This window comes from Mytilus edulis, chromosome 5, assembly GCF_963676685.1.
Source record: "Mytilus edulis chromosome 5, xbMytEdul2.2, whole genome shotgun sequence".
Classification (NCBI taxonomy): domain Eukaryota; kingdom Metazoa; phylum Mollusca; class Bivalvia; order Mytilida; family Mytilidae; genus Mytilus; species Mytilus edulis.
This window is the reverse complement of record NC_092348.1, coordinates 19372503-19386421: the sequence shown is the minus strand read 5'-3', so window position 1 is coordinate 19386421 and position 13919 is coordinate 19372503. Positions and strand designations below refer to the sequence as shown.

General features: G+C 32.4%; 1 protein-coding gene across 1 annotated transcript; it reads right to left on the bottom strand.

The window, feature by feature from the left end:
* Positions 1-1914: 1914 nt before the first annotated feature.
* On the bottom strand, positions 1915-13519 carry LOC139523155 (BTB/POZ domain-containing protein kctd15-like). Its single transcript, XM_071316959.1, has 3 exons — positions 13289-13519; positions 10964-11169; positions 1915-2793 (listed from the first exon to the last, which is right to left on the bottom strand). Exons 2-3 carry the CDS (start codon positions 11140-11142, stop codon positions 2181-2183), a joined length of 792 nt encoding a protein of 263 aa, XP_071173060.1. The 5' UTR covers positions 11143-11169; positions 13289-13519; the 3' UTR covers positions 1915-2180.
* Positions 13520-13919: the final 400 nt, after the last annotated feature.

Sequence of the window (13919 nt, the reverse complement as noted above, 5' to 3'; positions counted from 1 at the left end):
TAGCTTTTAATAGCACGGATGGCATGACCTATTGTGATTCTGACTATGTTTTATTCAATAAGTGTAAGCAGTGATTATTAATTGTATCTTTTCTTCCAACTTTAACACGACAACTAGCTGTCTGCATGCTATCTCTCTGATATCTTACTTTTTGTCAAAGTTGTTATTTATTATACTTCTTTAATGGTAAATTTTCTATTTTATGAAAACAGCAGCAGAGTTTGCATGGTGGCTGTATTCAGGGAGATTAAGAATCGATAATTTTTTCTAAACCTCTTACATCTAAGGGACGACATCAAAAGTTCAATGTAGGATAAAAAGCTTTATTCACACAGTTTTTTCACTGACACCCCCCTCCCCCTCTTAACTTGATATGGGAAAAAATAGATTGACCAATATGGATATATGTAAAATCGATTTTGGATAAACAAACTTGCAGTAATTTTAACCCCCACCCCCAAATATTAATTTAAGTTTTTTTTTTATCCTACATTGATCTTTTGATGTCGTCCTTAATATATGATCTATGTTGGAGATCTATTATATCATTATCGATGCTACATTTCAACCAAATGTCTACTAACTGCGACCAAGCTGGTTAACCTCCAGGAACATCAGATATAATGTATTTACTAAACTTGCCTTGATTACTGAAGGCAAGTTTTAGTTGGTTCTAACTGCACTAGGAATGGGAAATTATAACTTCAACAAAATTTGGAATATCCGGCGGGTGTTCTTTTGTTGAAACAATTTCAATGTTTTTGTTTTCTGCTGGTAAAGAAAGTAGAGAATAGTCGATTATATTGATATAGCTAAGGTTCGTTATTATTTCATTAGTTCTGTTGATGCGATCTCGTCTGCCATACAAACAGTCAATCATTATAAGTAGTGGTTTACATCATAATCAAACAAACGTGGAAACCCTATTGGTTTTGTTCTGATTTATTATTTATTTTTTCTTCCACCAAACCCTTATAAAGTTGTTTTGCACGATGTCGCTTAGAAATTTTGGAAGTTATATCGAACAGTTATTGCGTTTTCAAAACTCCCCATGTTTATCATTTTGTATATCTATGATGGTTTCTTTCTGAAAAGGTCAACGTTAGATCATTTTTTTACTAAATTAACCAAGTATTGTTGTTTTTATTAATACCATGTACATAATAACTAATTACTAAAGGGCTTATATGTATTGACCGGCATAATAAATCAAAACCTCCTCCAGCAGTATTTGAAACAGGACTCTTATATTTCATATTTCGGTATGCCTGATCTTGTCCTGAATACAAAAGTAGTCATTTAAATTATAAAGACGTATTTCAGTATAGGATTTCATTATTATTGTGTTATCAAAATGACTAAATTACAGTGCACAAAATAATTGAGCAAATATCTAGTATAAAGTACCTAGCCTTAGGGTTTATTGGTCTAATCCATAAGCTTTTATCAACTTTTTTCTTTTGTTTGCTTAACAAATGCGCTTTGCAGTCCTGTATTGCCGTAGGACTAATACATTCTGTTGTTAATACTGTCCTCCTGGCCAAGAACAAAATAGATTGACGCAAGTTCATATTTCCTCTTAGGAATATAAACTTTTCATCCTATCTACCCTGAGGCAATAGACACAAATGTAGTTTTACTGGTAATGAATTTAGCCAATGGGTAGAGAAGAATATATGCAATTTGTCGAAAGAAATTTGTGAGAATTACCAGAAATTTTTATTGATGTACTATTTGTATAATTCGTCTACAATTGATCTTCCATACAACTGTAACTGATACGATATATCAACCACTCTGATTCCTCGCCATTTGTAATTATTTGTCGCTTTACCGTAATACCGAACTGTTCGAACTATGAAAGCTAGCTAAACCTCTCACTTGTAAATGTAATTGTGCAAACAAACATCGAGGCGCAATCAACATTTTATTCATAACTTATTAACTAACATAAAATACAAAATAAAACAACATAATACTAAACTTGGATTTCAATGAATGTCTAAGGTATAATAAACATGTATATGTAAATATATCAACAATGAATATATTGGACAGTGGTCAAGTTTGAAAAGTCCAACATGATTATGAAGAGGTGCCGCGAATTTTAAAACACAGAATTAGAGCCTGATTTTCACCGTAAGCTATAAAATAAGTACTGACGTGATAATTTCTCCTTCTCAAATCTTTTTACAATTGTTACGCGTAAACAAATATTCACTAAATTGTTGTCCCTCCACGCCGCCCCCAGTCGATGCTTCCACACGGAAACTATGGTTCAGCAGTCTTTGAAACACTTGAACAGAATTAAGCTTACAAAATCCATTCAAAGGAAATCGAATAACATAGTGACTGTCTAAATTAAATCCAGAATTTCTTGAATCCATCAATGCAGACGATAGTTCAGGAAAAACTTCTTCAAGCAGACGTTTTTCAGCACTCAGTGAAATCCTCTCGCCAAGATCTGGACTTATGGCCACTGCGATGCAGTCACAAAACTCTCTGCTACTTCCGCTAATGGCTGAATCAGGTTTCTCTGTTTTGATATTTTTTGCTTTTCTAATAATTTCAAGGTGATGTACTAAACCATGCAACTCGTAATATTTTGCCTCCTCGTATAACTGCTCGTGCTCACAGAAGTTTTCCGGTAGGATTATTTTAGAAGATCGGAGATAGTTCAAAATATGCCTGAATGTTTTTCCGTCACGGTCTATGAAGTAATGTTGCTTGAGAGTGTCTAAGATGATGGGAATGCTTCCGTTGAACAATTTTGCAAGTCTTGATTCTGGATATCTACAAAGACAGAGTACAAACATATAAATTAAACCGCAAATACTAAACTTACACCAACGTTCGTAGTTTTTAGAAAAAAGAATAACAGCAGTATGTAATAAAGTTAAGTGCCATAGAAGCATTTGTTTTAACCCTTGAAATTATATAATAGTCATCACTTAAATAATAGCATCGATCACCACATTATAAATGCCCGAAAATAGCCTCTAACCGAAATTTTGACAGGTTTTTGCACGAATTATGAGAGTTTCACCCCCTAAAAAATATCAGAAATTAAAATTGTTAACAAAATCAAAATTTGTTGAAAGTAAAGCTATGTAGGATCAATCTAATTGATTATAAAATTAGTCAGGTTGCTGAACGACGTCATTTGATGCAAAATTTGACAAAATCATGTTAAATTTGCTATTGTGCAGGGCTTTCCATTGAAGCCGGTAGCCGGCGGAAATCCGCCGTTTGCGGTGGCTTCAAGTGCCGGCTACTTCACTGACAAAAATATAAATTCAAAAAGAAAATAATATCTTTTTCAAATGTTTACAGGCAGCCGAGAGACGTATTTTCGCAAAGTCGCGGTCACGATAAACAAGGATGAAAAGTCAGTGTTTACCTTGGGCTAAATATAGTTCACATGAATTCAGGTCACTGATTGGTTGTCTGTTTAAAGTCAGAATGCATCGTTTCTTTTCAAAGATAACAAGAGAGACGTTCCGGTGGTCATTGAATGATAACAAAAAAAAGTAAAATCACAAAAATACTGAACTCAGAGGAAAATCAATTTGGAAAGTCCATAATCACATGGCAAAATCAAAAAACAAAACGCATCAAAAACGAATGGACAAGAACTGTCATATTCCTGACTTGGTACAGGCGTCCGAGGGTCATTAACTCGTTTGCTTTTTTACTTTTAAAACGTGAAGACAATCAGATAGGATGACAATCTTAGGGACCGTTCAATATTTATCAGATGGATGGGCCGGTGCAAAATGGGGCGGGGCAAGCACTTTTTTTGTGGAAATATTTGGATGGGCGAGAACTTTTTTTAAAATATTTAGTGGATGGGCCAGAACATATTTTATAGGAAAATTTTCTATCAATTTTATCGGTGTGTAGGAAATTTCTTTTGCGGGCTCTCAAAACATGTCTCAAAAACTGGTAGCTTGGTTCATTTCTGTCAACTTTAAGGATTTAATTAAGGAATAAAAAAGCTAGAATTTTCTGTTCGGACTATCTTATAAATTATTTTGACCTTATAGAATACCAAGTTGTTTGATAGTTTGGTGTTTTGGTGTTAAATTTGTGGATTTAATTAATAGGTAAGAAAAAAAGCTCAAATTTTTAGTAATGGATAAATTCAGATAGTCAACTTTAATTTTTTTTGTAACTTTTTCAAATCAACTTGGATTTTCATAAAACTCTACAGCTAACTCATTAATATATTGATCTTATAGGAAACCAGGTTGTTTGGTAGTTAGGTGTTTTGCTGTTAAATTTATGGATTTAACTAATAGGTAAGAAAAAAAGCTCAAATTTTCATTTTAGGCTAAATTCAGATAGTCAACTTTAATTTTTTTTATAACTTTTTCAAATCAACTTGCATTTTCATAAAACTCTACTGCTATATCATTTTTATATTGATCTTACTGAATGCCAGGCTGTTTAGTACTTTGTTTTTTTGCTTTCATTTTTATGGATTTAGTTAATAGCTTAAAAAAAAAGCTGCAATTTTAAGTTTAGACCAAATTTGGATGGTCACCTTTAATTTTTTTTTTAACTTTTTCAAATCAACTTAGATTTTCATATAACTATACAGCTTTCTCATTTATATATTAATCTTACAGAATGCCAGGTTGTTTGATAGTTTGTTGTTCAGTTGTCAAATTTAGGAATTAGTTCATAGGCGAAAAAGGCTGCATCAAATTCAAAAACATGCCTGCCTATATTTGCTTAAAAGGACCATAATTTCTTTTTCCAAAAGTAGAACAGATGATTCATATTTGAACTAAATGTATACATATATATATGGAATTAACTAGCACATTTTAAATTTTGTATTAACACCAAAGTCTATTCTTCGATTTCAAGACATAAAATTTTAAAAACTTTAAAATAGAAAAAGAACCTCAATCATTTTTGATTGTCTTATAGTTTTAGAGGGGCAAGGACTTTTTTTATAGAAATTTTTAGATGGGCAAGAACTTTTTTTCAGAATTTAAAAGGATGGGCGTTAACTTTTTTAATGAAACAATATTAAGAATGCACCGGCCCATCCATCTGGTAAATATTGAACGGTCCCTTATGTTATGGAATAATATCAGTCAAATTAAAGAAAGTGTAGTAGATCATAATGTTCAGAATCTGGAAAACAGTATCTTTTGAAGTTCATTTTTCAAGGCCCACGTGGTGTTCAGAGAATCAAGGTCAAAAACGAAAGTAGAATATTGTCGACTCGACCTCAAATAAATAACATTTCCAAATAATTTATGTATCCGACTTATTGAACAGTTTAAAAGAGAAAATCAGAGGATATATCAATTTTCTGTCAATGCTTGAAAAATAATTGTATGATTTTAGTTACGCGTACCAGTCTTTAGAGAGAAAAGGGGGGTCATTTGTTTACAAATGCACGTAGTTCTGCAAAATAAATCGATCAAGATTTTTAACAAACCGGATTATTATATAAATAAATTTCTTTTAAAAGTAAATGAATTTTAAGCATAAATAAATGAAAATAAAAAACTATAACATAAAAAAAAAAAAGTCTTTGAGATTTTTTTTTTTTCTTTAATTTCATACATAAAAAATGGTCATTTGAAAGATGAAATTAGGTGCCAGGAGATTGCGAGAATGCAGGATTTTGCTCTATTTATGGCAGAGCTTCTGGGGGCCTTGAGCGGCCCCCAGACCCCCTGCCGTAAGGCACCAAGCTTACAGCTTGGTGGACGTCCGGCTTCGCCGAACGCATGTTACAGCCGCCTATAATTTTAATTCAGCCTTCTACTTCAATTTCAATGGAAAGCCCTGATTGTGTATCACAATACTTTTATTACCAACGCGTAGCATTTTTGATTGCTTTCTGGTTTTATGAAAATATGTAAAATTGTAAAGATTATACCTTTAGTATCAGATATAATCTCTTAAATATTAGAATTTCACAACTTTTAGATTTGAATGTGAGTGAAACAAAAAATAGAGTAAAATGCCCCTTCACATTTAGTTAATCTAATTGTCCAAAAAAAAATGATACAACAGTGAAAGCTTCACATTGCTTACTGGACCACGAAAAGCGGTCAAAGTCATGCGACTTCTGGTAACCTTAGATAAGTTAATATTTACACTGGTCAATTATTCAAACAAAATGAGAAATTGCCTAAAGCGCAAAAACATAACTGTTGCTTTAAGTTATTTGACCATGCAAAGGAGATCTACGACCTTCTGCATATGCCAGGGGAAGCCTAACTTCAAGTCTTCTACCCACAAAATATAGATCTTTCACAAGTTGATACTCTAACATAAAAATCCTACCAATATATGTCATATAAAGTTTGATTATCAAATGGAAAAAAAGATATCTTTTTTTTTATATAAGTATTTATAAGGCTCTACAATCAAATTGAAAATACGAGGAATACTGTTTCCCAATTGATACCCAAATGTGTAGTATATTGGAAATTAAAAGGTAATTTTTAAATGCCTTGCGCTTTTTGTCTTCCAATCAAAACTTATGGTGGTTTTTTTTTGTGTGAATTATACATGTTATGTAATTATATATGTCACCATGAAGTCGAGTGAGCTTTTGCTTTGACAAGAATTGTACTTATACAAATAGTTCTTATTTTGTTCTAGACCTTTCCCAATACAAAGATCGCAATACAATTTCCTTCAAGGCAAACATTCAACTGAACGTTTTAATTTAAAATTTCACATCAGGACATAATCTTCAAACATTCATTCTTGTACTTTTGGATATCCTCTGGCATTTTCAGACTGTGTATTATTACTTCAATACAAAACAATTTTAAGACACGTAATATTTAAATCCAGCTCTAAGCTGTTATATTTGAGCCAGTAAATTAAATTATTTCCAGCGGATATTTTCTATGTAGCAAGACTATCCAATTAGGCTTAAGTATAAAATGTTTCCGGGCAAAAAACTTCATTCTCGTGTAAATCTTTCAACAGTTTGGATCTTGTCGACAGAAGATTGATCCCGTAGGCCTTGTCATCAATTCTGAGTAATAAGGCAGAAAAAGTCCTCAAGCAGCTTACAGATATATTTAGTTGTTATGAACACTACGTTATATAGGCCTCCAGGTTTAATAAAATATTAATAAAGAGATGAGAAATTTCACGAACTGTTGAGCGGATGTTCCTATATAATTGATTTTTGAAAGAATATAAAGCATTTGCTATCACCACATATAAAGTTTACAAGTGAAATGTTTAACCTGAGGAAAAATAAGTCTTGCGCATGCACTGCTCATCCTATAAATGATCTATACCTGCATGTAAATGACCAAATTGAATTTCGTACCATTCTCAATTAACCATGACCAAATCATCTGATCATCAACATGAAAGAAGTCTCAGCTTTTCAAATGAGACGGAAGATTAGGCATGTGGAAAGCCTTTGAAATTTCTGACTGTCAAATATGGTGACGTTGACCTACTTTTCCTCGTCTAGTAGTTTGGTGTATAAAAGCAGTAATACGTAGATTGGTATGACCCCAAAGAATGAACTGACTTGTGTTATACTTTTGTTAGACTATTTTTTCGCGTCCACACTCTGATACAACCCAATATGATATTTGATAAGAAAGCTACTTTCACATAAAATTACACTTTTAGCAGATCACGGATCAAGATCATAACTCATCTGGAACTATAAGTACATTAGAATGTGTTCAATCAATAATAGATTGACACAAAGAATAACGCGGGATTAAACATGCGCTCTGTATTTCCATACCACATCTTCTTTTTGTTCTTGTAATCTCTTTACAGTTTATTCTTATGTTAAATTGTAAGTCGCTGTCCAAAAAGAAGATGTGGTATGATTGCCAATGAGACAACTCTACACCAGAGACCAAATGCAGTAGAAGGTTAACAACAATAGGTCACCGTACGGCCTTTAACAATGGTCAAGACGAATACCACATTACTACAGTTTCTTGAAAAAACCCGACAAAAATGATAAAAATTAGCATTCAAGGGCAATAACTCCTATAAAGATTCGTCGGACGAATTTGGCCTTGTTGAATAAACAGAAGATCTATTTTTTCGGAAGGTAATTGTATTTCCAAGTTTCTCTCTGAATATACTACAATAGTTTCTGCAACAACAAAAAACAAAACTGGTAAATAATCGTTATTCAAGTGCAACAACTCTTATAAGGAGTATACTATTACAATTTCAGCTGTGATGACTAATTGTAAATATAATTTGTCGATCAATTTGAAATTTACACTGAAATTCTCTAAAACAGTTTCTATATAGTTTCTGTCAAAATAATAGGGGTAAATGTCCCGTTTAATGGTAATTTCTTCTACATAAAGTCGAATGATGATTTCGATCTTATCTGTAGACCTGACCGTATTGTAATATTTACAGTTTCTTTCTTTTAAGTATAGTTACCAAAAATATCACACAAAAATGTGAATAAATAGTCTTTCAAGGTCAATCATTTCTACAAAGAGTTGACTGACAATTACGGCCGTTTTTATATCTTTCCTGGCATATTATGTTTTTATATTATAATTGTCAGTTTCTTTCTTCGAACATCCATTTGAACATCCAAAATCACTAATATTATTAAAATTACCATTTACGAGCAATAGCTACAATAAAGTAGAATGATTACCAGTATGACATTCAAAATATGATGTCCGGAATACAACATTGTAAGTTAACTACTTATGCATCAAGAAATGGTCAAATTAAACAAAAAGACTGAATAACGTGCTTAACGTCTTACATTTCTTCCTGAAAACTGTTTCCTTGTGAACTAGCACGTTAAACTATGGCTCAGTACAAAGTAGGATTAAAATGCAAATAACTTTACCCTGTTCTCACCATGATGTGCATGTTACATTTGCCACAAATAGCAATCCATCTTAATTTCATATCAAACAATACTCTTATTATAAAAGTATAAAAATCGTTGGTAAAAAATTACACCACAGGCATTGTCATTTGTTATATTTTATAAAATGTTGCCTCGTTCATCTAGCACTGTCGTGCATTCACTATGCATATTACCTCACCACATATTAAATATTTTGATAATCATAATTGTTACCTGTTACCCATTAAAATCATGCTGACTTTTAATAAGAAACGTGGTAGATTAATGTTTAAGAAACAAAAAAAGTTACATAATACTGCTGTCGTAAATTATATACTCGCATTCGTTCACTTGACGACTGATGCATAGACGAAAACATACATGGCCATTTTGTATAAAAAAAAATCAAGGGGACATCAAACGGTGAGTTCATGACTGTCTGGTAAAAAAAAATAACTGAACAGAGTAAAGTTCTTGACCAAGCACCAACTCATTCAAATTTATAAACGCTGCTTAATGTAATAGAATGTAACGGTCTGACGAACGAATAGATAGACAGACAGACGAACACACGAATGGACAAACATTGTGAATGAAGTATACCACCCTCTCCATGATTCTGTTATGAAATTATATGTATATTTTCTATTGTGACAACTATAAGATGAATGTTTTCTGCATTTGTCTATATTTTTTTTCTTCCGTTAATTCAGTACAAATTAAAGGAAAAGGTATATATATTTTTTTTAAGTGGAGCACTTTAAAAAGTTTTAGGGATAACTTTACACTGCTTGCTCGACTCAAATAATAAGTTATGTTTTATGTGTTAAGAAAGAAGGGTGTGACTGCATTATGTTAAGGTAAATCTAATATTAGCCAATTAACATAATAACATAACCACACTTGCACTGACAACATTAAAAATTCTTATCGGATTAATATATAAAACAGCTTGTATAAAATGATCAAAATTAAAAATTAACAAAAAAAGGGAGGGTAAGATATTATTAACTAAAAAATTCCTAAGACATGTGCTGCAAAAATAAATCGTTAAAAGTTGATCAATTTTCGTATCTTAAGAAGAAAAGGGTCAGAACATGCCGATGATGCTTCTTATTACCAGACTTTACTATAACTCAGAGGCTTCTTTATACATCACATACACATTAACATAATCATAAACAAAAACTGCATAAGAGTTGTTTTCAATATAGGTTTTTATTTGAAATCCAACTTGTGATCTGGTAATTATTTGTCTTTCATATCTGAAAAAATCTATCGATTAAGGATAGCATCAGTGGCCTGTTTTTACATTTTATAGCATATTTCACAGTTATATAAATTGCAGGTATTATGAAATTTTCATTCTCCAAGTTTGACAATAGTCATCGTACTTTTAGATTTAAGAAACACGTACTAAATAATGCATCCCCAAGAGCCATATCTTCGTAACCTCAGTTCTACGGTTACAATATCGATGCTAAGATAAACGACACATGGCCTGCTGGTGCTGATTATTATTCCCTGTGTACCAGCATCATCTGTTGTTTTTTCTTCTAAATTATGACTATTTTGTTTTTGTTTAACTTTTTTGCAATGAATTCAATTGCAAAATGTAAGTTTTATCCAAAAGCTTCCGTGACTGTATATCATGTGAACCGTTTAACGTCTGTATACTCTTTACTTGTTTCTTTATTAGGGATAGACTAGTGAATCTTACAGGAAGAATATCACTGTCACATGTTTCCAGCAATGACAAAGGCCTCTCCTTCTTCTTTTGTGGAAACAATAGGATGGAGGTTTTGATCATCGGATGAAACAAATGACTGTGAGGGTTATAGAACCGTCTGGACTGTTCAAAATGAACTTATCGTTTTTTATGTAGATGAGATCGTTGGTTTTCCCGTTTGAATTGTTTTACATTAGTTATTTTTGGGGCCGTTTATACTTCATGGTCAGTACGAGCCAAGGCTCCGTGTTGAAGACCGTACTTTGACCCCGGACTTTGACCTATAATGGTTTACTTTTACAAATTGTGATTTTGATGGGGAATTGTCTCATTTGCAATCATACCACTTCTTCTTATTTTGATATTATCTGCCACCTTACCTCGTGAGTGTCTCTAGAGATGCTGTGTAGATGACACCTCCCACATCTATATGTACAGGTGCTGTATATCGTGTTGGGGTGGCGGGACATGGCACTCCCGACATCGGTATCTTTGAATAAACGCCATTGTGAAGTGATCTAGGCGAAGCTGATGTCTGGTTTGGCACCGGAGACGTCATCGCCCATTAGGTTTCAATATTCAATATCTATAATGAAAATATAAAAAAAATGTCATTTATATCTCATATATCAAAGTGTCCACATTTCCGCATATATGCAGAAAAGTGGTGATAGATTTAATCTCGTCCTCTTTAGTAATCGTCCTTGAATTTTATCATAAGGTTTACTACAAATATCCATTATTCAGGTTAAATGAGGTAAAGGTCAGTTAACCCAAACGTAAAAGAACTCTTTGCAAGCATTAAAGCATTACATACAAACTGTATGCCACCTGAAGTCGACTTAATATATTTATAGTACCTAAATCGAACCAAATCCCGAAAATTTAACACTGACCAATGAACCATGAAAATGAGGTCAAGATCAGATGAAACCTGCCTGACGGACATGTACACCTTACAACCATCCCATATTTTATATATCATTAATAGCATATAATAATTGCTCAAGTTTCTGAGATATATGGACATAATCACGAAATCTAAGCTTTGATCACTGCTCCGTTGAACAAGATGGAGGTCAGAGGAATCCTGTTTGACAGACATGAAGACCTTGCAAGGATTCCAAATAATTACGCTATTATAGTTATAAAATTTGAGAAGTTTACGTGATTATGTATTTCATAAAAGTCAGATCAACGGAAAAAGAGATACCATAATTTTAGAACGTACGACATCTGTATACTATAGTATAATATATGAAGTATCACAGTAGTCTGCCTTCTGAACTACAGAACTTAATCTTTATACAAAAACACTTCTTTGTGGAGGTTGGAGTTTGCAACTGACAAATCACATGAATTATTTACCGAAGAGTTGGAGGGCAATTGAAATATTTGTAAGAGGAAAACGTTTTTCGTGCAACTCTTACGATACAAGTAAGGACTAGTTATCATGGTAAATTATGAATTGATGGCATCCAGAAGGTGAACTGATGATAAGACGAAAGTTAAGATAGACGCGATAACCTGACCATGACATAACTTTTATTTGTTTGGGATACGATTACGAACCATTCCTCGCAAAGGAACCCTCATGAAAGATAGAGAGAGTAAAACAAAACATTTTTGTGCCAACATAAATTTATTTCATACCAGAATATTTGAATTGTACAGCTTAGTATATTTCTTAACAAATCTTAATCGGATATCTTTTCAGGTTGAATGTGCGTTGTACACTACAAACTGACATGTTCTAAATGGTTGTGTTTCCGTTTCTTACTAAATTAAAATCACCAATGCATTCAACTACATTCGTCTATAGTAAAAAAAAAAAAACAGTTTTAAAAATGTTTCCATCCTAAAAGTTTGAATGTATAGTCTATACCAGGAATGAATCACTCTACGGATGATGTTCCATTGTGGGTAATTGGACGGAATGTTAATCCTGACACGAGAGTAGCGGACATGAGGTGTAAAAGTATTTAAAGGCAAGAGGCAATGATGTAACAGCTATAGTACTAATCATATACATGTATATATGCTTCGAGCAATAATTAAGGACTTAAATTTTAAGTATGATATGAAAATAAATAATCTGAAATATTTTAAGAACATATGATTTTATATTTATTAACTGAATCATTATCTAGAGAATTATCAATAACAAGAGATTTTTGTCACTTATGTGTTTAAACATGAATATTCAAATTACAAATAAAGCTATAACACTTAAATATTGACATTTATAAATACCATTATAATTTGACAAATAGCCTGCGGGTAGATTTATTCATTGACAAAGAGGGACACTCTGTGGGAAATAATAAACTGGTCGATTTGAAAATACATAAATACATGTAAATAATCGTTAACAAAATTTCTTTTGGTTATTTTGATGATAAAACAACGAAAACTTGGTTCCTTATTAGGGAACTGTTGATTTCCTATTAAAGTTGTAAGGACAGTGGTGATTTTGCATCAGTGAGATATATATACAACATTTTACTATCAATGTATGATCCCCTGTTAAACCAACGATAGATTTGATTTATTGTTTTCTATTAAAAAAGAAATATGAAAATTGTATAAGCTATAATTAATTAATCAAGTTTCACAGCGTAATGGATTATCTACACACAATAACATGAAATACCAATAAACTAAAAGATCAATGAATCATGAATGTATAACAAATATAACTTTACCTGAAATATATGCTTTCTTCACTAAATTTCCCCTGTTATTGTAACATGTATATACCACTAAAATTTTCTAAAGCTTCTCAGATCCGCCTTCTTCATTTAAATGAGCTTTTACCGGCGTCGGCATTGAACTGGCGGGTATTATACCCCAAGGCAAAATCGTATTAACGCGGCTTTTTCTACATTATGCTATAGGCTTCATAGTTACATATAGGTCACGTTTAAATGAAGAAACTTTGCCTCAGGCAGAGATCCATAGCAACCAAACAGATGCTGTGTTCAATTTAGTTTGGCACAATACATTCATTAGTTATTTATAAACGACAAAAATGTCACCGGGCTATACTTTCATTTATCTGTCTTGTGCGTTAAACTTCTTGAAATACTAATTTATTAATGAGGACAATATGTCATTTATTTCTTCAGAATACACTAACAATATACTGGGTATTCATGTTTTCATTGTGAATTATATCTATAAAATATAAAAAGTATCAAAATCAGCAACAGTTGCAGTTTCTGATTGACAATGTAACGCAAATATGTCGTTCATGTTCTTGTCGATAAACCCAGATTTGTTACAACATTGATAAATCAACAAACGTCCGTAAGTCTCACCCTTTTCGCCCCCACC

What these genes read in the sequence shown, in the direction of transcription:
- LOC139523155 (XM_071316959.1), bottom strand. Translation starts at nt 11,142, where the DNA reads ATGACGTCTCCGGTGCCAAACCAGACATCAGCTTCGCCTAGATCACTT. An exon ending in TCTCTAGAGACACTCACGAG is followed by an intron (nt 2,794 to 10,963) that starts GTAAGGTGGCAG and finishes CTGTCTTTGTAG; the next exon opens with ATATCCAGAATCAAGACTTG.